Raw genomic sequence first — 25,546 nt, forward strand, 5'->3', positions numbered from 1 at the left:
TTTTGTCCTCGGTAGGATCAGGCAGACTTTTCTGAGTGCACTACCATCACTACGGTGTGCGTTGATCGCCAGGTAGTACTATGGCCAGAACAACAGAACAGCGCTGATCCTACCGACTTGCGTGGCCACCGACTTGGCAGGCTAGCGCACATCGTCACCCCCCAGCGAACAGCTGCCCGACTCCTTGCCTGGCAGTCGATAATTGAAGCCACGAAGGACAGCGACTGGCATTAGTGACAGGACACGAGCGGTAAATTGGCGTAATAGTAGTAACAACTAAACAAAGCTGTGCATCTGGGAGCAGAGGAGAACCAAGTGAGGCCCCTGCTCGCTAACAAGGACACTCCGTAATTAGCGCCAGCCCGGCCGTTTCCCTCTTAATCCCCCCCTGTCCCACCCGTCTTTCCGCTTCTCTTCTCTCTTCCTCACCACGCTCTCTTATTCCCATCGCAAGAAACACTCGCTCCCGGTCGTTTTATACACCGATTACATTCGTTCTTTCTCTCCTTGCGATCCTCGACCTTCCTTTGAACCACCCCAGTTCAACTATCTCGCTTCTTGTCGAAATCTTCCGGTTTAACAAATACATATTAATCCCCAACCAACCACCAACAAGATGCGTTTCACTGCTGCCTCTGTCCTTGCCCTCGCGGCCGGCGCTTTCGCCACTTCTACCATCACCGAGGTTGTCACGACTTACGAGACCTACTGCCCCGAGGCCACCAGCTTTGTGGCCGGCAGCTCGACTGTTCACGTCACCACCGTATGTTTTCCGACCCCATTTGCGCGGATATGTTTACTGACATGAGTAGCCTGGAACCTTCACTCTGACCGGATCCTACACCGTGACTCGTCCTCTTCTGTCCTCCACCGTCACCATCTGCAACGCCTGGTTCGTTTTCCCTTTTGCCTTTCTGCCTGTGTCAGGGACTTGAGACTAACCTTCCACAGCGCCAGCTCGACCCCCGTTGTCCCTATTGGCACCGGAACCCCTGCTCCTTACACCAGCGTCCCCGTCGTCCCCGGCTCCGGCTCGCCCACCACCTCGCCCGTTTCGCCACCTCTGTTCACCAACGGCGCTGCTTCTAACGCCGTTGCTGGCGCTGGTGCCGGTCTGGCCGCCGTCTTCGGTGCCGCTGCTGTCCTTCTCTAAACGTTTCGCCATTAAATTTCGCTTCTTTTGGGGTTCTCGGCCAGTGGGCTACTTAGGGAAACAAAATTCATACAGAAATAGTTGGCAATTGACGAAAGAAAGCTTACGATCCTCCCGTTCTTCATCATTTTCCGACGTTGGTTGTTGTTGGGTTTTATTGTAATATATAGATGTTCGGGAATTATATACTTGGATATCGATATCTTTTTTTCGTCTCTTCCAACTCGGAGCAGCCCACGAGGACTTGTCACCTTTTTTTTATCTTTCCTGTATTCAATTGATTCCCTTTTTTCGCGTTGGCTAGTTAATTCAGGTGTTCATGTTCAATTCTTGCATTAACGGTCGTACAACTTAGACTTATACTACTCTCACGTGGGTCGTTACCATGTGGTTTGTGGTATGTCAAGTTGTGGTAGTCCACATTCCAACCCGATGACGTCGAGTACTACTTTTATTTTTTCCCAAGCATTACAGCTTCGCCTTAACCCTAAGTTTCTTCTTCTCCTCAAAATACTCCCTCACCTTCTTCCTTGCCACCTCCACAACCTCTACATCCTCCACCGTCGGCGGCACATTCACCTTGCCCTCATAATTTCCGTTATCCACAGCATTCTCAACAAGCTCGCGCAGTACACGCCGAAGCGTCTTGCCGCTGCGCGTCTTGGGGATCATGCCGCGGCCCTGGATTATACCGCCGAGCGAGGCGATGGCGCCGATTTGGTCGCGGACGAGGGCGTTGATTTCGTTGAATAGGTCGACGGGAGGAGTGGCTGGTAGGTTTTCCTCGGGGCTGCTGCTGCGCGGCTGGATGAATGCAAATGGGAGGTGGCCCTTGAGCGGGTCTGGAATGCCGACGACGCTTGCTTCGCCGACGGATGGGTGGGAGAGGATGGCTTGTTCGATGGCGCCTGCAGAGTTTCAGTGAAAGTTACAGTCAGACAGAAAGAAAGAGAGAGAGAGAAAGAGAAAGAGAGAAATACCCGTGCTGAAGCGGTGCGCAGCTACATTGATAATATCGTCTGATCGAGACATGATGTGCACGTATCCATCCTCATCGATCAGCCCTGCATCGCCCGTGTCCACCCATCGCCCATTGAACCGCTTGAGATAGCCCTTGTAAAAGCGCTCCTCGTCGCTAAACAGCGTCGTAAACGCCGTGGGAGCCAGTGGGATAGCCATCACCACGTTGCCCATAGTCCCGCGAGGCACCTCGTTGCCGTCGTCGTCGACTATGCGCACGTCAAAGCCTGGCGTTGGTTTCCCTGCAGAGCCGGGGCGCGCTGGAAGAGGGGTTGCTTGTTTCGTCTTGTCGCTATCACCACTAGTAGTAGTATGATAGCCCAGCTCGCCATGCAGCGCCAGCGCAGTAATGGGTGACCCAGACTCGGATGACCACCAGTTGTCAATCACCGCGGCTCCAGGCGCAGCATGCCTGCCCAGCAGATCCTGAAAAGTGCGGATGATGCTGGGCTCGCTTCGCTCTCCAGCCAAAAACAAAGCTCGCAGCGAGCGCAGACCGCCGCGCTGTCCAATATCCGCCAAAAACCGGCTTTCTGGGTCATCCTTGCGCATGGCGCGGAGGGCCGTTGGCGCGGTGAAGAGTACGTTGACTTTGTTGCGCTCAACCACTCTCCAGAACTCGCCGGCGTCTGGTGTGCCAATGGGTTTCCCCTCGTATAGCACTGTAGTGGCGCCGACCAGCAGCGGTGCATAGAGGATGTACGAATGGCCGACGACCCAGCCGATATCAGACGCGCAGAACATGACGTCTCCGGGGCCTTTGATGCCAAAGACGGATTTTATAGACAGGCTGAGTCCAACTGCGTGTCCGCCGGCTTCACGTACCACTCCTTTTGGCAGTCCAGTCGTTCCTACCAATCATCAGTTGACAGTCTGAAATAGAGAATAGTAAAGGGTAGGGCGCACCACTAGTATAAATAACATAAAGCCCATCACTACTCCTGACTGGCACAGGCCCAGCGCGAATCCCGCGCATTCGGCCACTCTTGACAATGCGCTGCCAATTACGCTGCCCGCCGAGCTTGTCCGGATGGTTCCAGCGCAGCTGGTCGCGCTGCCAGACAATGACTTTTTGCGGCTTGAATGCGCTTTTGCTGATGGCACCTTCCACGAGCGGCCGGTACGCCAGGGGCGCCTTGGAGCCCTCGATGCCGCACGAGGCCGTCATGATAGCGCGAGGTCGAGCAGCCTCGATTCGCTGGGCCAGCGAGGCCGCGGCGAATCCGCCAAAGACGGCAGAGTGGATTGCGCCGAGGCGTGCTATGGCGAGTGCGGCGAAGAGCGCGGCGGGGATCATGGGCACTGCTGAAGATTAGTTGTATGCATTGTCAATTAATAGATATATAAACGTACTGTAGATGATGACAACGTCCCCCCTGCGCACGCCTTCCTCTCGCAACACGCCTGCGAGCACTTCTACCTCATCCTGAAGCTGTCGGTATGTATACGTCTCGCGCACGCCGGTGACAGCCGACTCCCAGATAATAGCGACATTGTCGCCGTTTCCGCACTCGACATGGCGGTCCACGCAGTTGTAAGTGGTCGAGATCTCGCCGTCGGGGAACCAGGTCCAGTGGTCGTGCGTGCTGCCACTGCCAGGCAGGGTCTTGGTTGAGCGGCCGAGCGCTCGCGACGGCTGTTTATGCCAGTGCAGGTCCTGGGCGTGATGTCCCCAAAAGGCCTCGGGGTTTTGGATTGAGTGTTCGTGCACAATGTCTTGTGGATGGGGCATTGTGGAGGTGGAGTTGATGGGACGTTAGTCACAGCTGCCTCGGTATGTAGCGGAGGGTCACCTCGTCAGACTCATACACAGGTATAGTATATGCTGCTATATGGTATATAGACAAACACGGATATAGACTGAACCAAATTTATATAGATGAAGGTACAAGATGAAGAGCCGAGGACGAAGGGATGAGCAAGTCAGCCGAGCAGCCCAATGAGATAATGACAGGAGCTCCGGTGGAGCCCGGGGAAGCTCCCCGCACTCTACTTTATTCTCTCTTCTCCGGATTTACGTACGATGTGTTATTGAATGTCATTGCACAAAGCGTTTGCCATGTATCCGTTGTTATCTTCTATATCAATTGATCCATTTATTCCCGAGCTGGTGCACTAAATCCCACTTTTTCTCCATCACCACGATGTGTAGTACCGTTTCTCCAGTGTTGTCCTGTCTGTTCACATCCGCATTCTTCTTTATCAGAAGTCTTAATAGATCCCATTGACCATTAGTTTATGTGAGTACTAACCCAGCTTATTTCTTAGGTGATATAATCCACTCTAGGGCTATTTAATGGGGTCAAAGTGTTTTACATTCGTGACACCCTGGAAATTTTTTGAATAAACTTGTCCACTAATGAAAGCACGTACACACTCCATCAAAATCAACAACCTCACAATGTCACCGTCTCTGCAAGGTATTGTTCATATTATTCTTCGTACGAATATTGGCCAAATGTTTACAGACAAGTAAGTATCAGATATATTTTTCGATTTGCCATCGCTCACTAAGCCCAGCACTATGATCCCACGGCAACGGCCAGCAATACCCTGGCAGCTGGCACAATCGTCGACGAGCGTAGAGGTCCCTTTGATTTTCCAGATTAGTCGTTGGCCGCGGTATTCCTAGTAACGGAATTCAGATTAGAAAAACTGCTCCAGAGGCGAAACTTGTTATTCAATGCCTTGGCATTGACTTCAACGGAGTCCCGAGCGAACAGCCAGATCTCTTCAATCCTCCGTACAAAATTAACTAGGATTGTGCAGGCTTCCGCAGCGTTTTTCCTGTACTTGACGCTTTCATGAGGATGACCAAGACAAAAGCTGAGGGATGGTCCCATAATAGAGGAAGGAGGCGGTCTTTCGGGGGTTCACAATCAGCGATGAATCGCTAGGTGACAGACGAGTCCACGATACATGTCAAGTATTTTAAAGGAAATATCAATTGATTGTATAGGAGAGCCCTTTTGTTTATTTTTATGTATATAATATACTTGTTGGACATGTTATTAATGAGAAGAAGATATATAGCCTATAGCCGAGGCGAATTATGATAATCTAGAGATGCTTGTTGTAGAGTTTTCAAGTAGTAATACATGTACAGTTTGAGCCAACAGCCACACAGCCGTGGCTTTTTCTCCGTCACCCAGAGTCGACTGGTTACTCCGTACTATCATACTACTACTTAGTATGTATATTCTATGTATATTCTATGTGTACTACGGTATGTCTACTATATGTACTGGATGTACTACAAAAGGACAAACTCAAGTAACATCATTGGCTATCACAAAGCGGTCAGGGTATCTCTTCAAAATATGTGCGGTACGCTCAACGTTCTTCAGAACACTTTTTCGTGCGATTCCTTGCCCCTGATGGCTTTGCAGACAGGCCTGCTGATAAGTCGCTGCCACGACAAAACACGCCCATGATGTCCATTCCAGCAGCGGTGGCTGGGAACAGGGACCGAGGTCTCGGTCGGACTGAGCTCATCGAGCCCGGTCATTCTATGGCGACAAACAAAAGGCCGACGGTCTCCTTAAACCAAAAAAAAAAAAGTAAAAATAAAAATAAGATCGGCAACAAGCGGTAAATAAGGTGAAAAAGATGCGGGTGAAGCTGGGTGGAACTGACCTGACCGTCTCTGGAAAATGGTGTACGCAAGAAAAAAAAAAAGAAAAAAAAAAAAGAGACAGATAAAATGCAGATATACCCAACCCCATAGGACAGAATAGCACCGTATACAACACAGAGAGCTGCTAAGAGCTAAGAAGCGAGAACAAGACACTGGTTCTTCGCATTTGCCATCACAGATGCATAGATTGAAAAACCGTTTAACTCAGGGAAAGCCACGCTCAAATATGCAGAAGAAGAGAAGTAAAAGAAAAGAAGGAAATATAAGGAATCGTTCGTCAGACGAAATGAATGTCGTATTCACAGAATGAAACATTTTCGGTGTGGACGGGCACGATCAGGGCGAAAGGCCTTCGGATACTCCGGGTTTGCATCCCGGTCACGGTGTTGACCGGCGAATCCGGTCGTTCTTCGCTCCTGTATACGGCCGCCTTGCTGTTGCTGTCGTTGTTGGCGCAGCAGTCGCACCACGTCGTAAAATGCCTTTTCGACGTTGATGCAGCTCTTGGCGGATGCCTCGACGAATTCGCAGCCCAGTTCTTTGGCGAGCGCGGATCCTTCTTGGGCCGAGACAGCACGCTCCACGGCCTTGTCGCTTTTGTTGCCAACAAGCATCACGGGCACGGGGCCAGATCCACCAGAAGTCGCCAGGGGCGATCCGAGATAGCTGCCGCCGGTGGGAGAGCCCGAGTTGGCCGACTCCTTGACCATTTGGATCTGGTTGTAGAACTTGGTAATGCGACTGAACGAGGCGCGAGACGTAATACTATAAACAAGCACAAAGCCCTCGCCGTCCCGGATCCATTGGTCTCGCAGGGCCGTATACTCCTCTTGGCCGGCCGTGTCCAAGACCTCGAGCATGCATGACTGCTGGTCGATGACGACTTGTTTCCGGTAGGAGTCTTCGATGGTGGGATCGTAAGTTTCCACGAAATGGTTTAAACAAAGCTGGATTTATTAGCGACGAAAATAATACATTTTGCAGTGTATCTATCCAACCTACCTGGATGGTCAGTGCTGTTTTGCCGACACCTCCGTCGCCCAACACCACCAGTTTATACAGTGTCATTTTTCCCGCCATGACTGCGGAATGGCTTCTCCCTCCTTTGAGGAAGACCGCACCAGCAGCTGTCTGCTTGCGATTATAATATGATTCGTTGGTACTGAAATTTTTTGGTGATCGGAAGAGAGCGTGGTGGCAGTGTCAGGTCAGAGCTCCGGCGGCTTCGGTGGGGTCGCTTGTGAGGGGGAATTGGTTATAGGGGTGGATATGAGATGAGACCTGCGGGGGGGGCTCAATCAGACCGAGGAAGCGAGATGCTGCGACTGGACACAGAAGCAGAAGCAGAAACAGGCGAGAACTGGAGAGTTGGAGCGCTGGTGATTGGCGTTGACAAGGGAGGGAACAGGCGGAATTAATGGTTGCTGTCGTGCCACGCTAGACCGGACCACGCTAGGTTTGAGGAAACGCCAGCAGGAAAGCAAAGAGGAGCGAGACAGACAATCGAATAATAGCAAGAATGCTCGACAGAGAGGGGGGATGGCCATGTCCAGTCGCCCCCGTCGAGACCGGCGGTGGACACTGACTAAACCAACAGAGACTTATCTCACTGCGGGGCCGCCGGGGCCAAGCGCCGTCCGCTGTGCCCGAAGCGGAAGGTCTAGACTTTTTTTTATTTCATTTTTAATTATTATTTGATTGTTTACGGAGTGCACTGTTTTATATTAATATTATGTCTTCTTTCCTGCTATATACTGTGATGTCTGGTATGCGTATAGGTGTAGGGTTGCAGGTAGGGTAAGCCCTATCTCCGCTGGGCTCGTGTTCAACGGTCCAACCTACTGGCATTCTTGCCAAGGGATCGCCAGAGCCACTACATGTACATTATTGATTGAGTAGTACATGGCTTTGGGCTTCCTTTTGTATAATAATATCAATGACTGGCTGTGACAGCTGGTGGATGATACTGCCAGAGTTCTGCGCGTCTACCTCGGTAAAACTTGAAAATCGAGGCCAAATTAGCCATTGATGAAAGCAGCCGCATATCGGCCAACTCGACAATCTCTCTCCAAGGGCGCTAGTTGCAGTGCGACAAAGTCGTATGACTGTGGACTATGATGCGATGACGGCACCATCTCTTTTGTTGACGAAAGCGACCGGAAAGTCATCGAAAGCTCCAAGTATATATTATTGGCCGGCTTTCTTGATCTCTGAATGGTAGGATGCTGTACCCTGCAACCCTTTATCGACGGATTCGACGGTGTCTAGTAGCTCAGTAGAGATGTTACCATCGCATCAACCCCGGTTCGATGAATGATCTCGATGTTCCGTTCCTGTTGAAGGATCCAAACTCAGCATCAGGGTCGGATTTTTCCGGGCTAGGGCAATAATCACGGCCAGGCTCATAATCTCTTTGACTTTGAGCCTCCGAGGGAAAACTGGCTCGATTATGGTGTTGTGGGAGGAAGGGAGAGGGAAGTGTTTGTCAGTGTCTCGTCAAGACAGCCGCACGTGACTTTTCTGTCCGTGAAGAAATTCCCCAAACGGGCTAGCGCCGTCCCGGGTGCCTGCTTCCTGGGACTTTCTTTTTCTCTTCCTCCTTTTCTGCTCTTGTCAGTCTGTCTCTCTCTTTCTCCCTCGGTCAACAGTTGCTGTTCTCTCTTTGTCGTCTGTACTCTTGTCTTTTCAGAGCTACCATTAAGTGCATTAATATCGACTAAGCGAACACAACCACGGCATCGGACGACGGACACGGCCAAAAACATGGTTCGCTCCACAGTCGCGTATCTTAGCCTCACCACTAGCCTCTACCGACTCACGGCCAACACATGCTCCCAAAGCTTGATTAGCTCGTATTAGTGTGACTCTATGGCCAATGCATCTTGTCACGGGCCACCGGCACCAGCTGCGGCGCTGCCCCTCGATGAGCACGAGTCTGTTGATCCCGGAAACATTCCGACTCTATATCGAGCATTCTAGCAGGAAAAAGAAATATGTCGGCATATAATCAGTATTAGGCGGTTGATCCTGCTGGAGCCCGGCTCCTTCGACAATCTACTAGGCAATAACTATCACGAGACTACAGAGTACTAACCAGGCTTTAGCCAGTATGCTAGCCAGCTGTCAGATCTCAATGGCGTCCGCGCAGACCGTTAACGACCGCGATTAATATTAATGCTTCCCGTTGCCGGGCCGGTGACAGGACAGGGATCCGACTCGACAATTCTTTGCCCATGCTTGGGTTTTTGTTCAAAACGACGGCGTCAAACCGGTTCTTTTCCGGGATGTTAATTCCAACCGCTTCTAATAATACTCCGTTCGAGGGGCACCCCAAACGTACTTTCTCAGGGATGGAGACGGCGGAGTTTTGGACAAGTGAATGGATAGATGGCCCGGTTTAGAAAAAAAGTGCGAGTTTAACATGCCGGTAGATCTGCCAATGCTTCTCCTGATGCCTCCTGGTCCCCCCTGATGACACGTCATGAGTTGAGCAAGTACGATCACCAAGTGATATCTAGGAAACCTCAAAGTTGGATGGGGGTCGTTTTACACATACGGAGTATAATCCATGCATATTAGTAATACATGTAGCGGGGTAAGTTGACGTACATGTAGAACAGCACCACATCAATTCAACGTTGTTACCAACATATATAATTCAATATCAACTCAATCGATAACTCAATCAATAACCAGTAACTACCCAACCACTTGAAACGAGAAATAAAAATGGCCGAATCACAATTCCCGCCATCGTCGCTCCGGCCTCTGCTGCAAGAAGTCGCAACTCTACTCAAAGAACGAAAGGAAACCGTATCCGTTGCAGAGACGGTACTTTCTCACCTAAAGTCAACTGATACCTCTCATATATATACTAATTTATACTTGTCAAGGCTGCTGGCGGTCTCATCTCTGCCGTTCTCCTCTCGGTTCCTGGCGCTTCAACATACTACCGCGGCGGTCTCACCGTACGTATTCCTCCTTTCTGATATCCCAACGTAATGTATTCAGATACTAAGATGAAGCCAGGTATACACCCTCCCATCGCGCGTCGCCTTTGCCGGCTGGACACCCGAAGCCATCAACACATACACCGGTCCGACGACTGATATCGTTGCCGGCCTGGCCGAGCACACGCGCTCAACACTGCAGTCGACGTATACCGTTTCGGAGAGCGGGACTGCTGGGCCTGGCGGAGGGACGACGCCGAACAGAGTTCCGTCCGTTTTACTTTTATCTTACTTTGAGTCATGCTAATAAAAGTTAATAGGGGAACGGTGTTTGTGGCAGTCGCAGCGCCCGATGGCAAGACGTATACCAGACAAGTCGACACGGGCCTGGGCGAGGACCGCGAGGGCAATATGGTTGCGTTTGCGGGCGAGGCGCTGAAGCTGCTTCGTGATGTGCTCAAGGGGGTTGCCAAGTTATAAAAGTAGAATAAGAAGAAATAAATTGTCGCTTTATACGTAACGTTACATAGTTCAGACATGTCAAAACAGAAACAATAATCCTATTCCCTCCATGGGATGCTAAACGTCCCAACCCAGTCCTCGACTTCCTTTTTCAACTGCACAATCTCTGAAATGTCGTCACCGTTGCCGACGTACTCGATAAACGCCTTGACGTTGCCCGGGTTCTTGCGGCCCTTGGCCTCGGCGCTTTCGCGCGCTGCCTTGTCGAGTTTCTGGGTGATTGTGACTGCGCGGTCGACGATGCCGCCCACGCGGCCAAAGTCCTCGGGTTGGAATCCGCGAGATGTCATGGCCGGTGTTCCCAGACGCAGACCGCCGGGCTTCAGGGCTGATTTGTCGCCTGGGACTGTGTTCTTGTTGGCAGCGACGCCGCAGAGCTCGAGGACACGCTCGACGCGCGCCCCGTCGACGCCGCGGTTCTTGAGGTCGACCAGAACCAGATGGTTGTCGGTGCCGCCAGAAACAATATTGTATCCGAGACCACCGTCCTTGACTGAATTGCCCAGTCGCTGGGCCAGAGCCTGTGCGTTGGCCAGCACGGTCTGCTGGTACGCCTTGAAATCCTTGGTCTGGGTTTGTGCAAGGGCCACTGCCAGTGCCGTGATGGTGTGGTTGTGAGGACCGCCCTGGTGGCCCGGGAAGACGGATGCATTGATAGGCCCCTCAAGATCGTATAGCTCCTTGTTGCCCTTTTTGTCTGTGCGGCGAACGCCCTTTCGGTAGAAGATCATGGCGCCGCGAGGACCGCGCAGGGACTTGTGCGTGGTTGTCGTGACTACATCCGAGTGAGGGAACGGCGACGGGATCACGTCGGCAGCGACAAGGCCAGAGATATGGGCCATGTCACTCAGCAGATACGCTCCGACCGAGTCGGCCACTTGGCGCATCCTGGTGTAGTCAATTAGCCGACTGTAGGCAGACGTGCCAGCCACGATCAGTTTGGGCCGGTAGATCTGCGCCAGCTCTTCCAGTTGGTCGTAGTTGATGAGGCCCGTCGATTCGTCGAGGCGGTATGGAACAGTCTCAAAGTATTTTGAAACAAAGGAAATCTTCTTCGTCGGTGTTTGGTAGCCGTGTGACAGGTGGCCGCCATGGGGCAGATCCAGACCCATCAGACGATCGTGTACGTTCAGCAGCGCCGAATAGGCATACAAGTTGGCGGGCGAGCCGGACAAAGCTTGAAATTGGCAAGTCAGGCCGTGTTCACGTTTACCACCACCCATCCTGCTCACCTTGTACGTTGACTCCCCACTCCTCCGGGTCCAATCTGAAAGACTCGAGGGCACGCTTCTGGCACAGCGATTCCGCTTCGTCGATAAACTCGTTTCCGCCGTAATACCGAGCTCCGGGATATCCTTCTGAATACTTATCTACACAAGAAGATGGTTGGTTAGGAGCTGTGAAGCTTTGGGTCCTGGTAGAGCTTACTTTGCATGACACTGCCGAGAGCATCTAGCACCGCCTGAGAGGTAAAGTTCTCTGACGGGATCAAGTTGATGAAATGTTTCTGTCGTCTTTTCTCCTGCATGCATCTTTAACATCGTCTCTAGTCATAACTGTTCTGGGACGAACCTTTTGCAGGATATTGTAGACTGTGGGGTCGGCTTCCTCGAGGTGGGTGGAGAGCAGCTGCGGGGGAACAAACGGTCAGTGACACTCTTCGCAGCATAAATATCAGGAATTGCGAGCAATCTGAAGTTAAAACGTACCTGATGCTGTCCATCCTGGCTGTCAGAAACATGGCGCCTCTGCAGGGCTGCACCGGGGGCAAGACGCTCTATCAGATGTGAGGGGCGTCGAGCAGCTGCTGGAGCTCTCAGAGCGTCTCCAGCCAAGAGCAGCCTCGAGGCCTGGCGGCCGCAGCGGTTCCAAGTCATTGAGGACATGCAAGGCAAAGGACAGCGTCGTCGTCCGTCGTCAGGCAAGCAATAATATGATTAAAAGACAAGAAAAGCGTCGAGGAACGGACGATGTCGATAGATAACGGCGACCGAAGCTGTCCGTATTCCGCGGGAAACGGCCTGTGGCACGTGCACACGCCAAGACACCGCCCTTTTTTCCCCAACTTTCCCGCCCTCGCGAAGTTTTCTTCTCTTCTTCACACAACTAAATCCAAGATGAAGAGACGGCCTCTTCGGCTTTCCCAGCTCTCGCGCTGGCTCGCTCCTCGGAGTGCGCTCGGCGTGGGCGGTGCTGATATGTCCCGGGCCCAAGTCACCATCCTTTGAGGGACAATTTGAAACAATCCGATTGGAATGTTGTGTCTTCTTTCATTTCACTTGTCGTGTTATGCTGGTTTTCAATCACCCATTTCTCAGAAACTTTCTCTACAATAATTTAATATCATTATCAAAACAACACTTCCCTCGCAGCATTGATCCCACTGATGTCCCATTTCTGCGGCGCTGTCTTTTCCATCCAAATCGACTAGTCCCCCCAAAAAACAGGCCTTAGAACCTGCGCATACTCCCAGTAATCCGGATACCACCCAGCCCACTTCTAGTCGAGAATTCCCGTGATCTTGTTGTAATCGTTAATCATGATATTGCGAGGCGTAATGTCCGCGTGTGTAAATACAGAAGAGCTTGACTGTGGTAGCCTATCAGGTAGCTGATCCATATATCGACGACCATCAAAGTGGAGATAGCGCTCGTATATACGAGTTCGTAATTCAGAGTCACTCATTAGAGGTCTGGCTGGTTCTTGCAAGTCCTCAAGTAATTTGTCCCTTGATGGCGAGCCTGAAAAAGACCGAGACCCTGTAGCTCCGATGGGGTTTTGATGTCACATATCTTGAAAATCAAATCCCAGGTTTGGTGACAAACACACTCCTTTGCTTTCTCATCCATCCATCCCATCTCTCGTGCAGGGGGAATTAGGGAATAAGAGTCATCTCGATGTATTCACGACCAGGATTGAAACCCTGTTGAAAGCACCTTGGGCACGAGAACAGAAGTTTGTTCCGATACAAGCCTCATTGCTTCAGCTTCAGTAGGTTGTATTCCAGGCGCGTATTTGTATATAAGGGAAAAGTTCATCTTAAGCACAAGTCGAATCATTTGGTTATGTAGGACGGTAACCACCTCTTGACCTGGGGGTGGGTTCCATAAATCAACGGGTGATACACATGGGTACAAGGTTTGACCTTGTTTGATATATCACTTTCCTTTTCAAGGTTTCTTCGATGGTAGGGAACGCCACTGGAAGAATCGGTCGTTTTTACTGAATCTGATCACATCTGCAAGTTCTATCATCGTTCAACTTAAATTTCACAACTTTGAGGGGTTTGAAAACCAGAAGATGTGCGGGCTCCCTTTTGGTACCGTGAATCAATTGATAACAAGTCGTCATTACTTTAGAAAGGCACATGTCTCCTCTCCGCGAACTTATATCAATCATTGTTTTCTGTTCCTCTTTTATTGATCTAGATATATGCATGCTTCCGGAACAGGGGTTGTATGTTTATCGCTTTGAATCATCGTTAAATCATTTGACTAAATCAGGGTTGCCTAGAGAGGACCGCTCTACCAGCGACGTCTCCCCTCATCACTTCAGACAAAAACCACCAAGGCGAACACAGTAAGTACCTACTAATATCCTATTCGAGAAACGTTGCTTAAGCTTTTCAGAAGATGAACTATTATTATCCAACTCCAACTACCCCGATCTCGACCACCGGCACGACTGAAAGATGCGAATTCAACGGCCGTCACTTCAAACGCAGGAGGGGTACACAAAAATGGATCGTGTTTGAGGCAGAAAAGGAGAAACCACAAGGCCCTACGTCCGATCCTTACTACGTCTATCTTGTCCAAGAACAAAATCCAGGGCCTTTGCATTGGTCTCTCTTTATTACCAAAGAGAATAAGATCGGTCTCGTATATCAGGTCACGGGAGACGCCGAATTTATGACATACCAGCCTTCAACCTGTGAAATCAATTTGTTTGATTCCGAATCGTTTTTGAACGCATACGAACTGGCTGTCCTGAATGAGCAACAGGCCGCTGTGGTGAGGCAAGTCGCAGAAAACGAGCCTCCCCCCCGTGCACCCAACCGGCAGTCCGTCCTGGAGAATTGCCAGGGCTGGACAGTGCGCGTTATTGCTAAACTTGTTGAGAGGGGTATTGTTCCAACTTCGAAACTTGAATTGGCAAGATCTATGGTGGAACCACTGTAAAGTGGCTGGACTCTGTGATGGAGACATGGACAGGGGCGGCATGAGTCGAACGCCGTAGATGTACTTCCGCATCAATGACAAAGCGACAGCGGTCGAGGAGGTTGCCGAGTTCATGCAGGAGTTGGACCGGATGGCTTGGACCCCCCCCCCCCAAGTTACTACCTACAGCTTGACTTTATGCCAGGGCCCGAACTTCAACCAGAGCTACAGATAAGTGTGGTCTACTTTATGACCGATCTCGCTTTCAACGCAACTATGAGGAATCCTTGCACGGTGGTGACAAGTATGAGGCTATGGCGATCCAGGTCAAAGTCTTTAACATCGATTGCTGACGGATGCTATTCCACTACGAATGGACCGACCCTGATGCCGAGTCTTTTCTTGACGCTTAGTTCAGCATGACTAGCTCTTTTGATATCCCGCTTCCTTCCTTTTTCACTGTATGTATTTAGCCTCAGTTTAGTTCAGCCCGACAGCGAGGACGCTGCCATTTTTCAAAATGGTGGGACTTGTTACACGACCGTGACACTATGTGACGTTGGATAATAAGGACCGACTAAAACAGCCAGAGGCTTTTTGATTAGTAGCTAACATTCTGGGAGATACAATGTGTTCTGGCAATGCTAGAACATCATAATTGATGTATAGATGACGTCGGGAGGACCCCCCCCCCCCAGACTATTATCATTTGCAAGTGGGATAGGGGCTAGGTCTTCTATTCGCACATTTTGAAAACACAAATATCGTTATTACGTTAATATATTCTGGATGGTGTGTTTTAGTTCAACCGTCAAAGCGGTTCAGCTCTCCTCAGCTATCTAGTTGGAATCATAACATACAAGATACGTGACACTTTAGGCAGCAATATCTGATTAACAGTCTCATGGCGAGCAGTGCTTGTCCAATATAATAGGAAACCCTAGTCTATGGTGCTCAATGCGAATGGATACCTCTCCGCTCTTTATCAGCCCCTTATCAAGATGATAGTCGACTTTTTTAAGTCCAAATTCTCATTGCAATTACAATTCCTGCAAGGACAGGTATGGCAATGGGGATGAAAGACAGCCTTGACGGACGCCGTTGTATACGTTGAAGATCTTCCAAAACCTCTGCCACAGCTTCATACTGCATTTTCCAGCATTTCTGGATCACAGGCCCAAGTAGCAACTGGCCAATTTCAGGGAATTGACCCGCTGCATAGAGCTCCTCCACTTTATGATCCTCTCTATCATGGTAAGGTTTTTGAGAAGTCGCAATTTCGTAGAAGACAGACGCCATTGCAAATATTTCGTCTTTCACCGACGGACGGTGTTGCCAGAGCTGAGGATACTGAGCACGAGCACTTGCACAGACATAAGCATCCTCACCATCTATTGATGACCCCGCAAAATCAGCGAGTTTCAAGTCGTCGTTTGTGTCCAATAGCAGGTTTTGCGACCCAATGTCTGCTTGAAGAACATGCTGACTATGAATATACTGTAGGCCTTCTGCAATCTGGATTGGCCATTTCCACATCTGTTCAGCCGATACGACTTTATTGTTCTCTCGAAGAGATTGTAGACGTAGGCAAAGTGGTTCCTTCATTCGTTCCATCACGATCCCTCTTTCTGGAAGCAGAGCGATAACTCTCACAATTCGAGGATGCTGGCCGAGTCTCTCGTATATCCGCCGTTCAATGTCGTGGTTCCGATCTTCATCTGGACCCCCATAAGGCCACTTGACGACTTCATCGTTGCCATACTTTGAGACTATTCCAGAAGTACCTCTGGCCAAACGTGGAAGTTCTGCAAGCTTAGTGTATGACAAGACTATTTTGACAGCTAAATTTCGAGGCACTAACAAGGGGCTAACTGTCAGAATGGGTCAAGCACAGTCATACACAGAGGCCATATTAGTCGTCACCCACATACTAGATCAGATGGCATGACTCAAAAAAAAAATCGGCATGCGCTGTCTCAGACTCCATCAGTAATATCTAAATCAGAAGAACTAGGATCTAATCTTAAGAATCCTGACGCTAACACTGAAACGGATGCTGATGATGAAGGATCAAAAGGTGAATAAGAGTATACACGTACAAGCTTACGGGCCTCGGGTGGTGGCCGATCGATTCACGTGATATGTATAGAATGATGTTTCTTAGATTTACACCGCGACCGTCTGCTGCTCTTGTCAGTCTATCTATTTTACTTTACACAGTAGCTAGCAAAAGATGTGCATGGCACACCTACCCTAATGCTACAATCCATAAGACCATAGATAGTATCAGCTGACCGTGCCAGGCCCTCTTCATGCCACCAGAAAATGAAACAGTACCAACTACATTAACTCCCTCGAGTTAGAGGAATGGAATATCCATCGAAATAGCGCAAAAGTTGTGGAAACATTTTTCAGTACGAATAGCTCGTATTAGTGCATGTTCTAACCAGATATCTAAGCATGAGAGAAAACCATGATATAGGCAAGTGAGTCCATTGGTGCTCTACGTAGGCAGCGAGAAGATAACTCATGTGCCTTCGCCGCCCTAGGCTCCAACAGAGCGAAATCTTTTTGTACATGCTTGTCCAGCCTGGCAGAGTCAAATGACTAGCCCAATATGGAATCTTACTTGGAACAAGGCTAGAATTATTTGGAACTATGGACGATTATCCGATTGGATTAAATTACTGAAGTGCCTATATAGTAAATCGGTAGAAGAGTCATTTAATTTAGAATAATATGCCTCCTTTGAGTAATCAGTTTGACACGTATTGTGACTCATATTTCCTACAAATCGTTGCCAAAATATCGCGATCCCACGATCCCGAAGCTTGACATACAGAGTATACCAACCACTGATATGTTTGAGTATTCACGTGGTAAACAGCGCATGCGGCGGTGCGCAGGGTCTAGACTAGCAATATATCAATGTGTACGAGTCGTGCCAAAGGTCCGTGATCAACATTCAGCCCTTCTTGCCATTTGTTTGGACCCGTCAGGCGTATCGCCGGTCTACTGTCTATGTCACCATTGCGCCGCCTGACTTGGACGTGATGAAACCAACGAGATTAATTGGACAGCCTTCTTTTCAGCCTTGTCGACAACTAGGCTATGACCGCTGTGCTAATTACCAGAAACACCACTAGAGGTGGCCCAACATGGCCGGTCGCTTCTTAGTATAGATGATTGGCTCTCATCTTTCGATCGTACGCTCATCCTTGTGAGAGCCTGAGATAGGCAACGCCTCGGCGGTTATTTTTTGGGCTTGGTCCATCACGTAGTTGCAAAAATAACAGGGAGTGCTTGTCAAATAACCCCTCGAGTAGGTAGCCAGGCTCCTAGTAATGTAAGTCGTTTTAACTATTTATACCTGGTTCAGTGCTCCAGTATTTTGTCAAATATTGAACCAACAACTCTGACCCTACCACTGTCACTATTCTACAATCCAAATTTATATTCAATACTATGGCTTGGTACGAGATCACCCAACTTGTCGACGCTTGCGACTTTCGTACAGGATAGCTTCCAGATGATCAGCCGCGCGCACTCAAGATCGCGAATTATATCCCAGAAACCAGACTGTTTGACTTTTCTATCAACCTCGGTTGGGCGATTTTCATGATACATTCTTGCCACAATCCACTTTCAGAAAATCTTGTAACTTGGATATGCCAAACAAATCGTTTTCAAGTGTTGCATATTCTGACCCGACTATTGTCCAGCCAATGGTCCCTGCCTTGGCTCCTAGTTTCTCCCCTAGTCGTTTGCATGAGTCGAAATCAATGATAATCGGATTATCCCCATCAATCATGATGTTTGGTGGTTTTAGATCGTTGTGTATTAGGCCCAGGTTATGCAAATGGTTAACTCCTTCTTTGATTCCCTGTAAACACGAGCCTTTATCGAAAGGTGTAGCATCTTGAAGCCTCTGAGTAAGACTTAACAGGTACTTTTTAAAGCAAAGACCCCGAATCCTGCCGTTTTGAACAATGCAGCCTATATATTGTGCGATATTGCGGTGTGGATGATTGATTAATATCTCGCATACTTCAGCTTCGTTCAAGATTTGGCTGCTAAGTTTGAAAGATGCTGCAGTGTCCCCATAGTATAAAAGACTTGGCTGTTTCACGTAGGTATTTGGTGGTAAAGGGTCGGGAGCTTGAGTAAACTTGGAATTATAAATTGGCCAGATATCGTCAACAGGAATTTGGATCAAGTTCATGCCACTGAAGTCAATCTGAGAAGAGGCTGAGAAACGTTGTTTCGTGGTTGTATAAAAGTATTCGTCATTATTTCGTTGAAGAATAATCTTCGTATGATCGAAGATGAGATCACCATTCTCCTCAATAAAGGCCTCGCTATTCTCGAGGATATTCATAGTAACAAGTGCTCAATATACTGTAATAAAGGAACAACGATGTTTGATCCGGAGTCGGATTTTCTCATTCACCATTCCATATACGAGGCTGGGCAGCGCGCAGTCATGACTAATCAGACTAAGACATTGAAGACCACGGATGCCTGCGATTTCACCTCTTTACTCTTTCTCTATTTCACTATGATCCTGAGTCAATATATATTGCTATTTTTCTGACGTTAGAGTATGAACGACACGTCCAAGTAAAACTTGAAAAGTCATCCTATGTAGCACAACTTCTCATGCTTTTGGTTAGTGCCTGTCAGGCTAGCAATACAAATTAAAGCAGAAAAGTCATCCTACCTGGCACAACCGTATCTGTGCTCACATTGGCCTATTTCTGAACTAGTGCATAGCCCCTCATAATATGATACAGCTGTGCCTCCAACTACAAATCTCGATGAGGGTTTATATACGGGACAGTGCACAAGTATGTATCAATTCAACGACGTGGATATTGCTCCTGGCACATGCCCATAGTACCCATCCATGGAACCTCAAGTTTAAAAATTTTATTCCTTAATGTTAGATATGGCAATTGCTTCCAACCGACTTCCTTTCATAAGCCTAAGCACAGTATAATTTAATATGTGATAGTAATGGCCCTCATCCACCCTAGTATCTCCAAGCTCAACCTGTCCTGAAACACGAAGTGGTATAAGGATGGCGAAGTAGTTAATAGTTGTATTTCCGGGGAAAAAGACGAAAGGTGCTTGAAGGTAACTTGATATTTTCGCTGGCTTCTCTTTGTATAGTGCTGGTAAGGAGTTGAACTGACAATGGAGTTAGAAAGAATTTAGTATTATTGAGGATAAATCTACCTGTTGAGTGTATTCATTGCAGATAGTGTTGATGGCGAGACGACATTCTTGTGTTGGCTGAAAGAATTTCATATTTGTTCCGGTTTCCGGTTCGTTTATCATATCACATTCATCTTTGACTGAATCCCAAGCAGGGCCTCGCTGCCTTGTAAATTCATCAGATGAGATAGGAATAACTCTTGGGACCGGTGCCATGTTTATGCTATTGCGCTGAATTCGATTAAAAGGCTACCTATCTTAAAAGATATAGTAAGGACTTGACAAACACATACAATGCAACTGAAGCGATATGGTAATCTGCTGCTCCCTTATAAAAATTAGCAGTGTTTTCTTTTTCTTTTCTTTTTTTTTTGCTCCCGAGAACCGAATGAACCCAGTAAATTTAAATAACTTAATAAGTTATTTGACCTTGTGTAGGAAACTGTTCATAAGCTAGTAGAAAAAGAAGTAGAGAGATAATTATCTTTCGTGGGGTTGAGGGGTATATTAAGATAGCACCCATGTGACTCGCTTTTATATAATTAAAGGGAAATAATATAATATGACCAACTAACCAGGACTAGTCCCTTTATTAGAAATTACATGCTTACATCTTCCTTCACTAGTTATTTGTTTATGAATTACTTGAACTTCTCTCTATGCTGAACGCTGTATCTGCACTATAATTCTTATGCTCTTCTCTGGGCGAAGTATAAATGACTTAGCCTTATTTAGACTAGCGTCGCGTATTGCATTCAAATCGGTGATAGCTTCAATTTCGCTCCAGAATACTTGTCGATCGGATGCCAGTCGATATGTCGATGGAGAATAAGCAACAGAGCGCCGTCACTCTCTGTGACGTAAATTATCTATACTAGGTTACTTTGGCCCTCTCTCATTCGTCGTTCCAACCCTTGTGCTGAGTATTCTGAGTTCTCGTATCTAGTCCGCTTTCCTCTTACGGAAACTCGTATTTACTTCTAAAGGGGCTTGTTTGCCACAGCCTACTTGACAGAAGTTATAGAGGCCGGTCGATACCTTGTCTCCGTGATGGAGATAGCAACAGGTGATTATTGCTGGTTTTACCAAACAGAAAAATACTGACCTGTGAACATGCGGATTTTCATACCTTTTCTTTTCAATTCTGCCCTTTACTTGAACTGGGCAAGCGCTGCCACCAACCCAAGTCAACACTGCAAGCCGTTGCCATCTTCTCCAAATTGGCCTTCGCTAGAGCAATGGCATGCTCTAAATGAGTCCCTCTCTGGTCAACTACACGCCCCCATTCCTGCCGGCACTGTTTGCCATGCAGGTCAGCCCGGATATACAAACACCTCATGCACCATAGCCAAGACACAATGGGGTAATTCCTCATGGCATGCAAACAATCCGTGGTCAACAGACTACAACGACGACACCTGTCTTCCTGACCCTATAGCACCATGCTCTACAGCAGGTTATCCGGCGTATGTTGTCGAAGCTCTGGCTGCGAGTGATGTCCAGGAGGCTGTCAACTTTGCCAGACAAACGGGGGTCCGCCTTATTGTTAAAGGCACTGGTCATGACTGGCCCGGTCGTTCCTCAGGCCCAGGTGCTCTATCCATCTGGACCCATCGTATCCGTGGGATAAATGTCACACACAACGACCCACGCGCGGTGGCCTATGGTGGCGTAGCATCCGTCAAAATCGCCGCAGGCATGCAGTGGAGAGACATTTACCAACAAGCGGCCGCCCACAACTTGACTATTGTTGGCGGCGGAGATGTTAATGTTGGTATTGGTGGCTGGATTCTGGGCGGTGGTCACAGTCCTATATCCAGTCGCTTCGGACTTGGCGCAGACCAGGTTCTTGAGCTTGAGGTGGTAACTGCGGATGGCAAGCATCGAATTGTGAATGAAAATTCCTATCCGGATCTTTTCTGGGCATTGCGAGGTGGTGGAGGCTCAACATATGCCGTCCTCTTGTCGGTTACTGTCAAAGCATACCCTCGGATGCCCACCACAGCATACGTCTTTTCATACAACACTACTGCAAATTCCGATACTTTCTGGTCTCTGCTTGCATATTTCCACCAACAGCTGCCCATGCTGTCTGACTCTGGTGCCATGGGATACTATTTTGTAGAGCCGACGGTCAACTCTACCGCGGTGGGAATGATTGCTGGTGGGTGGTTCTTCCCAGAAAAGACGACTGACCAAGCCAAAGCTATTGTATCACCCATGGAGAAAGTGATTCTTTCATACCCGTCTTGGGCCAAGGATCCTATCGTGGGCGGGGGCTTTCCAGAGGAAATGGATGACTTTACTACTTCTTTTTGCCTGGCCGCGGAGCCCCAGTCTGTAGGGGTAGACGGGCGATTGGGCTCTTGGATTCTCGACAAGAAGGCACTGTCAAAGCCACTGGACACGTTGAAGACACAACTGAAAAAGTCGACCCCCACTCCATGGATGCTTCTGGGCCATTTGGTCGCTGGTAAGGGAGTCAGGGATGCAAAGATCCCCGGAGGCAGCAATGCTGTTTCACCCCATTGGCGAAGTGCGTATTCACATATCGGTAAGTTTCCCGTCATTTTTTCTTCTTCTATTTTTGGTAACTTTTGTAACTAAATCAAAAAATATAGTTATCCCTCGATCATGGCCGTACCTCAATGCCACCGATAAAGCAGCCGTAACAACTTCCCTCCGCAACGAAGCCAACGAAGCCCTGAGAGAACTTGCGCCGACCTCTGGCGCATACATGAATGAAGCCGACCCAACCATCTCAGATTGGCAGGAGGTGCTCTATGGCGATCATTATCCGCGGTTATTGGAATTGAAAAAGAAATGGGACCCCGAAGGTGTTTTTTGGTGCAAGCCTTGTGTTGGAAATGAGCTGTGGGAAGTGACTGGTCCTAGTTCGATGGATAAAGTAGAATGGGGAATTGGCCAGACTGGTGGCAAAATATGCAGGAAGTAGTTGATTATATATTCTAGTTAGATGATTATTCTCGTGTTTGCTAATAAATTGTTAATATTGAAGATTTCCAAAGTTTTCAAAAAAAAACAATTGAGGATACTCTCCGTATAACAGTGAATAATTGGTACTACCATTCTTTTAAAAGGACCCAACGAATCAAAGGACGAAGAACATGGTTGACTACAATAGTTACTATTATTAACATTAATAATAAAATTGTACTCCATATGTTTCTCTTTCTCTGATGACGCAGCTGCACCGCCACATTTGCTGAGGCGGTGATTGGCTCAATCCGTGCAGAGCATTTTTTGCCCCTCTGGACGAGCAAATAGAGGAGTGATTTCGTCATCAAGGATAGTGACCATCAGCTGCTGACCGGATGATCTGAGAATAATAAAAAAAAAACATCAATCGTCCCCTCATACTGTAAATAATAATGAGTGCCTGACCAGTGACGTCCCGCCGTGCCAAGCCGAGCCACCCCTCGATCGACAGCCGGAGAATAACAACAATCAATCACCTCTCTTTGCGACGGATACTTTTTACTACTACTAAATATTCTCTTCGATTCTCAAACCAGTTCGCCACCTTTATTATCCACCTACTCTCTGGCCCTACTCTGTGAACACACATCACACACATCTTCAGACCGTTGATACCCAAGACCCTAGACCACATAGCGGAGTCACCGGACCGCTCAGCTTCAAGTCATCCGCCGCCTTCCACTTCTTGGCCTGCACATTTGAATAGTTGAATCCTCTCCTCCGTGCGAGCGGCCCTTGCTGCGCTCACCTTCAGCTTGCTACCAACATGGACAATACACCATTGCGAAGGAAAGATACTACGAAAGGCCCTCCCTTGAGGGTGCTTTCTCTAGGTTAGTTGTGCAAACGAAACATGATCCTGGTATGGTCAACACAAACTGACTTTTTTTTTTGTCTAGATGGGGGTGGCGTCAGGGGCTACTCGATGCTAATCCTCCTGCAAGAGTTGATGTACCGGACATACGTCGAATGCGAAGGGCAGGCTCCCCGACGAGATCAAATTCCGAAGCCATGCGACTACTTTGACCTCATCGTCGGCACGGGCACGGGCGGGTTGATTGCTATTATGCTGGGTCGACTCCGTCTGGACTTGGAAAAATGCAAGGAGATGTACGTGCGCATGACAAAACGGGTGTTTGAAACGGACAAGACCATCGCGGGCATCCCGTACCGGTCGACGCTCTTCAAAGCATCGAGGCTGGAAGAGGCAATCCGGCAATGTGTTCGCGAACATACCATCTACGAGTCTGAGGGGAATGACTACAATGCCAGCACTGCTGAGATTACGAGCCCCGTACACAATATCCCTCAGCGCACTCTCAGTCGTTCAAGTATAAGTTCCAGCAATACATCGCGCCCACCAGCAACTCCTACGAGCCAAAGGAACTCGATATTTGTCAACGGGTTTCGATTCGGAAATCCCGATGCTGCGCTGTATGATAACCGCGAATTCCGTACCAAAACGTGAGTACTTTCTAGACTCTTCCCTTTATGTGTTACTCATTTTTGTTTTAGAGCCGTGACTGCCATCTACAAAGGCTCAAAAGCAAACGCACCCCCAGTGCTACTACGCTCCTACGACTCGAGAAGAGAACCACCCCCCGAGTTTGAATGCACAATCTGGCAGGCTGGCCGCGCCACATCGGCTACTGGACTGGCCTTTAAGCCTATCCAGATTGGACAGCACGTGTTTATCGATGAAGGTGCTGGCACGTACAACCCGGCACCGCTTGCACTCGACGAAGCCGCCATGAACGAATGGCCTGGCCGAGAGGTTGGAGTGTTTGTCAGTGTGGGAACAGGAAAACGCCCCTCGGGGACCAGCCATCGTCAACACGAATGGTGGGAGGACTTTGTCGGAGATGCTCTGGGCACGTTTGCTGAAGCGCGGCGACGCCTGATGTCGAAGATTGAGGGCTGCGAGGAGATCCACCAAAAAATGCTGAGGGAGCACCTGGCGAAGCGCAACGTGAAGAAAGAAAACTATTACCGATTGAACGTGGAAGTCGGCGTTGGTGAGTTTGGCATGAACGAGTGGAATCGACTTGCCGATATCAGCACCAGCACTCGCCGGTATCTTTCCAAAGCAGAAGTTCAGGGTATGACTTTGGATGCTGCATCGAAGATGGCTCGGATTGAACGGATGCATCGCCGCCTTGCATCGCGCACAGCCAACGCAGAACCCGATGTTGTATCTCCCGTTGCGCCTGCAATCGTCGTGCCGCCACCTTCAAACCCGATTGCCATCGAACTTCCAGCCGACGATATTCCTATTGACCATCGGCCTCATAGCTTCAGCTTCAGCAGCAGCATACCCCCTCGCGTTTCCGATGAGAAGATTGCAATCATGGGGCCTGATGAACTGGCGCCGCAAGACGCAAACGCGATCCGCACATCAGGAGAGTATCGGCCTAGCCCAGTATCTTCCGGATCACCGCGCCGTAGTGGTGAGCTGGAGACGAATGCTCCCCCACCTCTACCTCCAAAGACACCCATCCCGTATCCAGACGACGGTGGAAGCACTGCAGGAATCTCGATGCCCCTTCCAGGTGGTCCCCGAATTGCTCAACCGCAGGCACCTTTGAACCACCCTCGTCCGCCATACCCGGATGGGCCACCTGTAGTCAATAAACTGCGGAAGCCGACATACAATGTGAGGTGATGATTTCCTTCTCGTACTTCCAGCCCGATGCGTGAAATTTGACCTTTGTTCCAAGAGACAAGGACGCTTTGATGATATGACGATTCCCTTGCATTATTCGGCAGCTTCTTTCCTTCTCTTTCTTGTTTTATCAGTTTTGCATTATGATACCACCGTGTACTTGGAGGGCTGGTTTTTGTATGGTCAGTAGAAGAAGTAGTAATGACTTTTCATTTTAATAAAGGATGG

At 48.8% G+C, this 25,546-nt stretch overlaps 9 protein-coding genes across 9 annotated transcripts; 5 read left to right on the forward strand and 4 right to left on the reverse strand.

The window, feature by feature from the left end:
• Window positions 1-616: 616 nt before the first annotated feature.
• On the forward strand, window positions 617-1,153 carry TRUGW13939_06158 (uncharacterized protein; the record flags this gene model as incomplete). The annotated part of the gene is made up of 3 exons (XM_035489314.1): window positions 617-763; window positions 813-892; window positions 952-1,153. 3 exons carry the CDS (start codon window positions 617-619, stop codon window positions 1,151-1,153), a joined length of 429 nt encoding a protein of 142 aa, XP_035345207.1.
• Window positions 1,154-1,621: 468 nt separating this feature from the next.
• Window positions 1,622-3,905, reverse strand: TRUGW13939_06159 (uncharacterized protein; the record flags this gene model as incomplete). The annotated part of the gene is made up of 4 exons (XM_035489315.1): window positions 1,622-2,061; window positions 2,134-3,024; window positions 3,080-3,475; window positions 3,527-3,905. 4 exons carry the CDS (start codon window positions 3,903-3,905, stop codon window positions 1,622-1,624), a joined length of 2,106 nt encoding a protein of 701 aa, XP_035345208.1.
• Window positions 3,906-6,109: 2,204 nt separating this feature from the next.
• TRUGW13939_06160 (uncharacterized protein) lies at window positions 6,110-6,890 on the reverse strand (the record flags this gene model as incomplete). Its single annotated transcript, XM_035489316.1, has 2 exons — window positions 6,110-6,757; window positions 6,813-6,890. 2 exons carry the CDS (start codon window positions 6,888-6,890, stop codon window positions 6,110-6,112), a joined length of 726 nt encoding a protein of 241 aa, XP_035345209.1.
• Window positions 6,891-9,539: 2,649 nt separating this feature from the next.
• TRUGW13939_06161 (uncharacterized protein) lies at window positions 9,540-10,240 on the forward strand (the record flags this gene model as incomplete). Its single annotated transcript, XM_035489317.1, has 4 exons — window positions 9,540-9,641; window positions 9,704-9,778; window positions 9,840-10,030; window positions 10,081-10,240. The coding sequence occupies 4 exons, from the start codon at window positions 9,540-9,542 to the stop codon at window positions 10,238-10,240; spliced, it is 528 nt and encodes a 175-aa protein (XP_035345210.1).
• Window positions 10,241-10,320: 80 nt separating this feature from the next.
• Window positions 10,321-12,168, reverse strand: TRUGW13939_06162 (uncharacterized protein; the record flags this gene model as incomplete). The annotated part of the gene is made up of 5 exons (XM_035489318.1): window positions 10,321-11,459; window positions 11,515-11,652; window positions 11,711-11,804; window positions 11,855-11,911; window positions 11,992-12,168. 5 exons carry the CDS (start codon window positions 12,166-12,168, stop codon window positions 10,321-10,323), a joined length of 1,605 nt encoding a protein of 534 aa, XP_035345211.1.
• A 1,746-nt stretch (window positions 12,169-13,914) lies between these two features.
• On the forward strand, window positions 13,915-14,460 carry TRUGW13939_06163 (uncharacterized protein; the record flags this gene model as incomplete). The annotated part of the gene is made up of 1 exon (XM_035489319.1): window positions 13,915-14,460. One exon carries the CDS (start codon window positions 13,915-13,917, stop codon window positions 14,458-14,460), a length of 546 nt encoding a protein of 181 aa, XP_035345212.1.
• Window positions 14,461-18,055: 3,595 nt separating this feature from the next.
• On the reverse strand, window positions 18,056-18,817 carry TRUGW13939_06165 (uncharacterized protein; the record flags this gene model as incomplete). Its single annotated transcript, XM_035489320.1, has 1 exon — window positions 18,056-18,817. The coding sequence occupies one exon, from the start codon at window positions 18,815-18,817 to the stop codon at window positions 18,056-18,058; it is 762 nt and encodes a 253-aa protein (XP_035345213.1).
• A 1,952-nt stretch (window positions 18,818-20,769) lies between these two features.
• TRUGW13939_06166 (uncharacterized protein) lies at window positions 20,770-22,612 on the forward strand (the record flags this gene model as incomplete). The annotated part of the gene is made up of 2 exons (XM_035489321.1): window positions 20,770-22,210; window positions 22,278-22,612. The coding sequence occupies 2 exons, from the start codon at window positions 20,770-20,772 to the stop codon at window positions 22,610-22,612; spliced, it is 1,776 nt and encodes a 591-aa protein (XP_035345214.1).
• An 810-nt stretch (window positions 22,613-23,422) lies between these two features.
• TRUGW13939_06167 (uncharacterized protein) lies at window positions 23,423-25,318 on the forward strand (the record flags this gene model as incomplete). Its single annotated transcript, XM_035489322.1, has 3 exons — window positions 23,423-23,489; window positions 23,556-24,120; window positions 24,172-25,318. 3 exons carry the CDS (start codon window positions 23,423-23,425, stop codon window positions 25,316-25,318), a joined length of 1,779 nt encoding a protein of 592 aa, XP_035345215.1.
• Window positions 25,319-25,546: the final 228 nt, after the last annotated feature.

The sequence above is a fragment of the Talaromyces rugulosus genome, chromosome III, assembly GCF_013368755.1.
Source record: "Talaromyces rugulosus chromosome III, complete sequence".
Classification (NCBI taxonomy): Eukaryota; Fungi; Ascomycota; class Eurotiomycetes; order Eurotiales; family Trichocomaceae; genus Talaromyces; species Talaromyces rugulosus.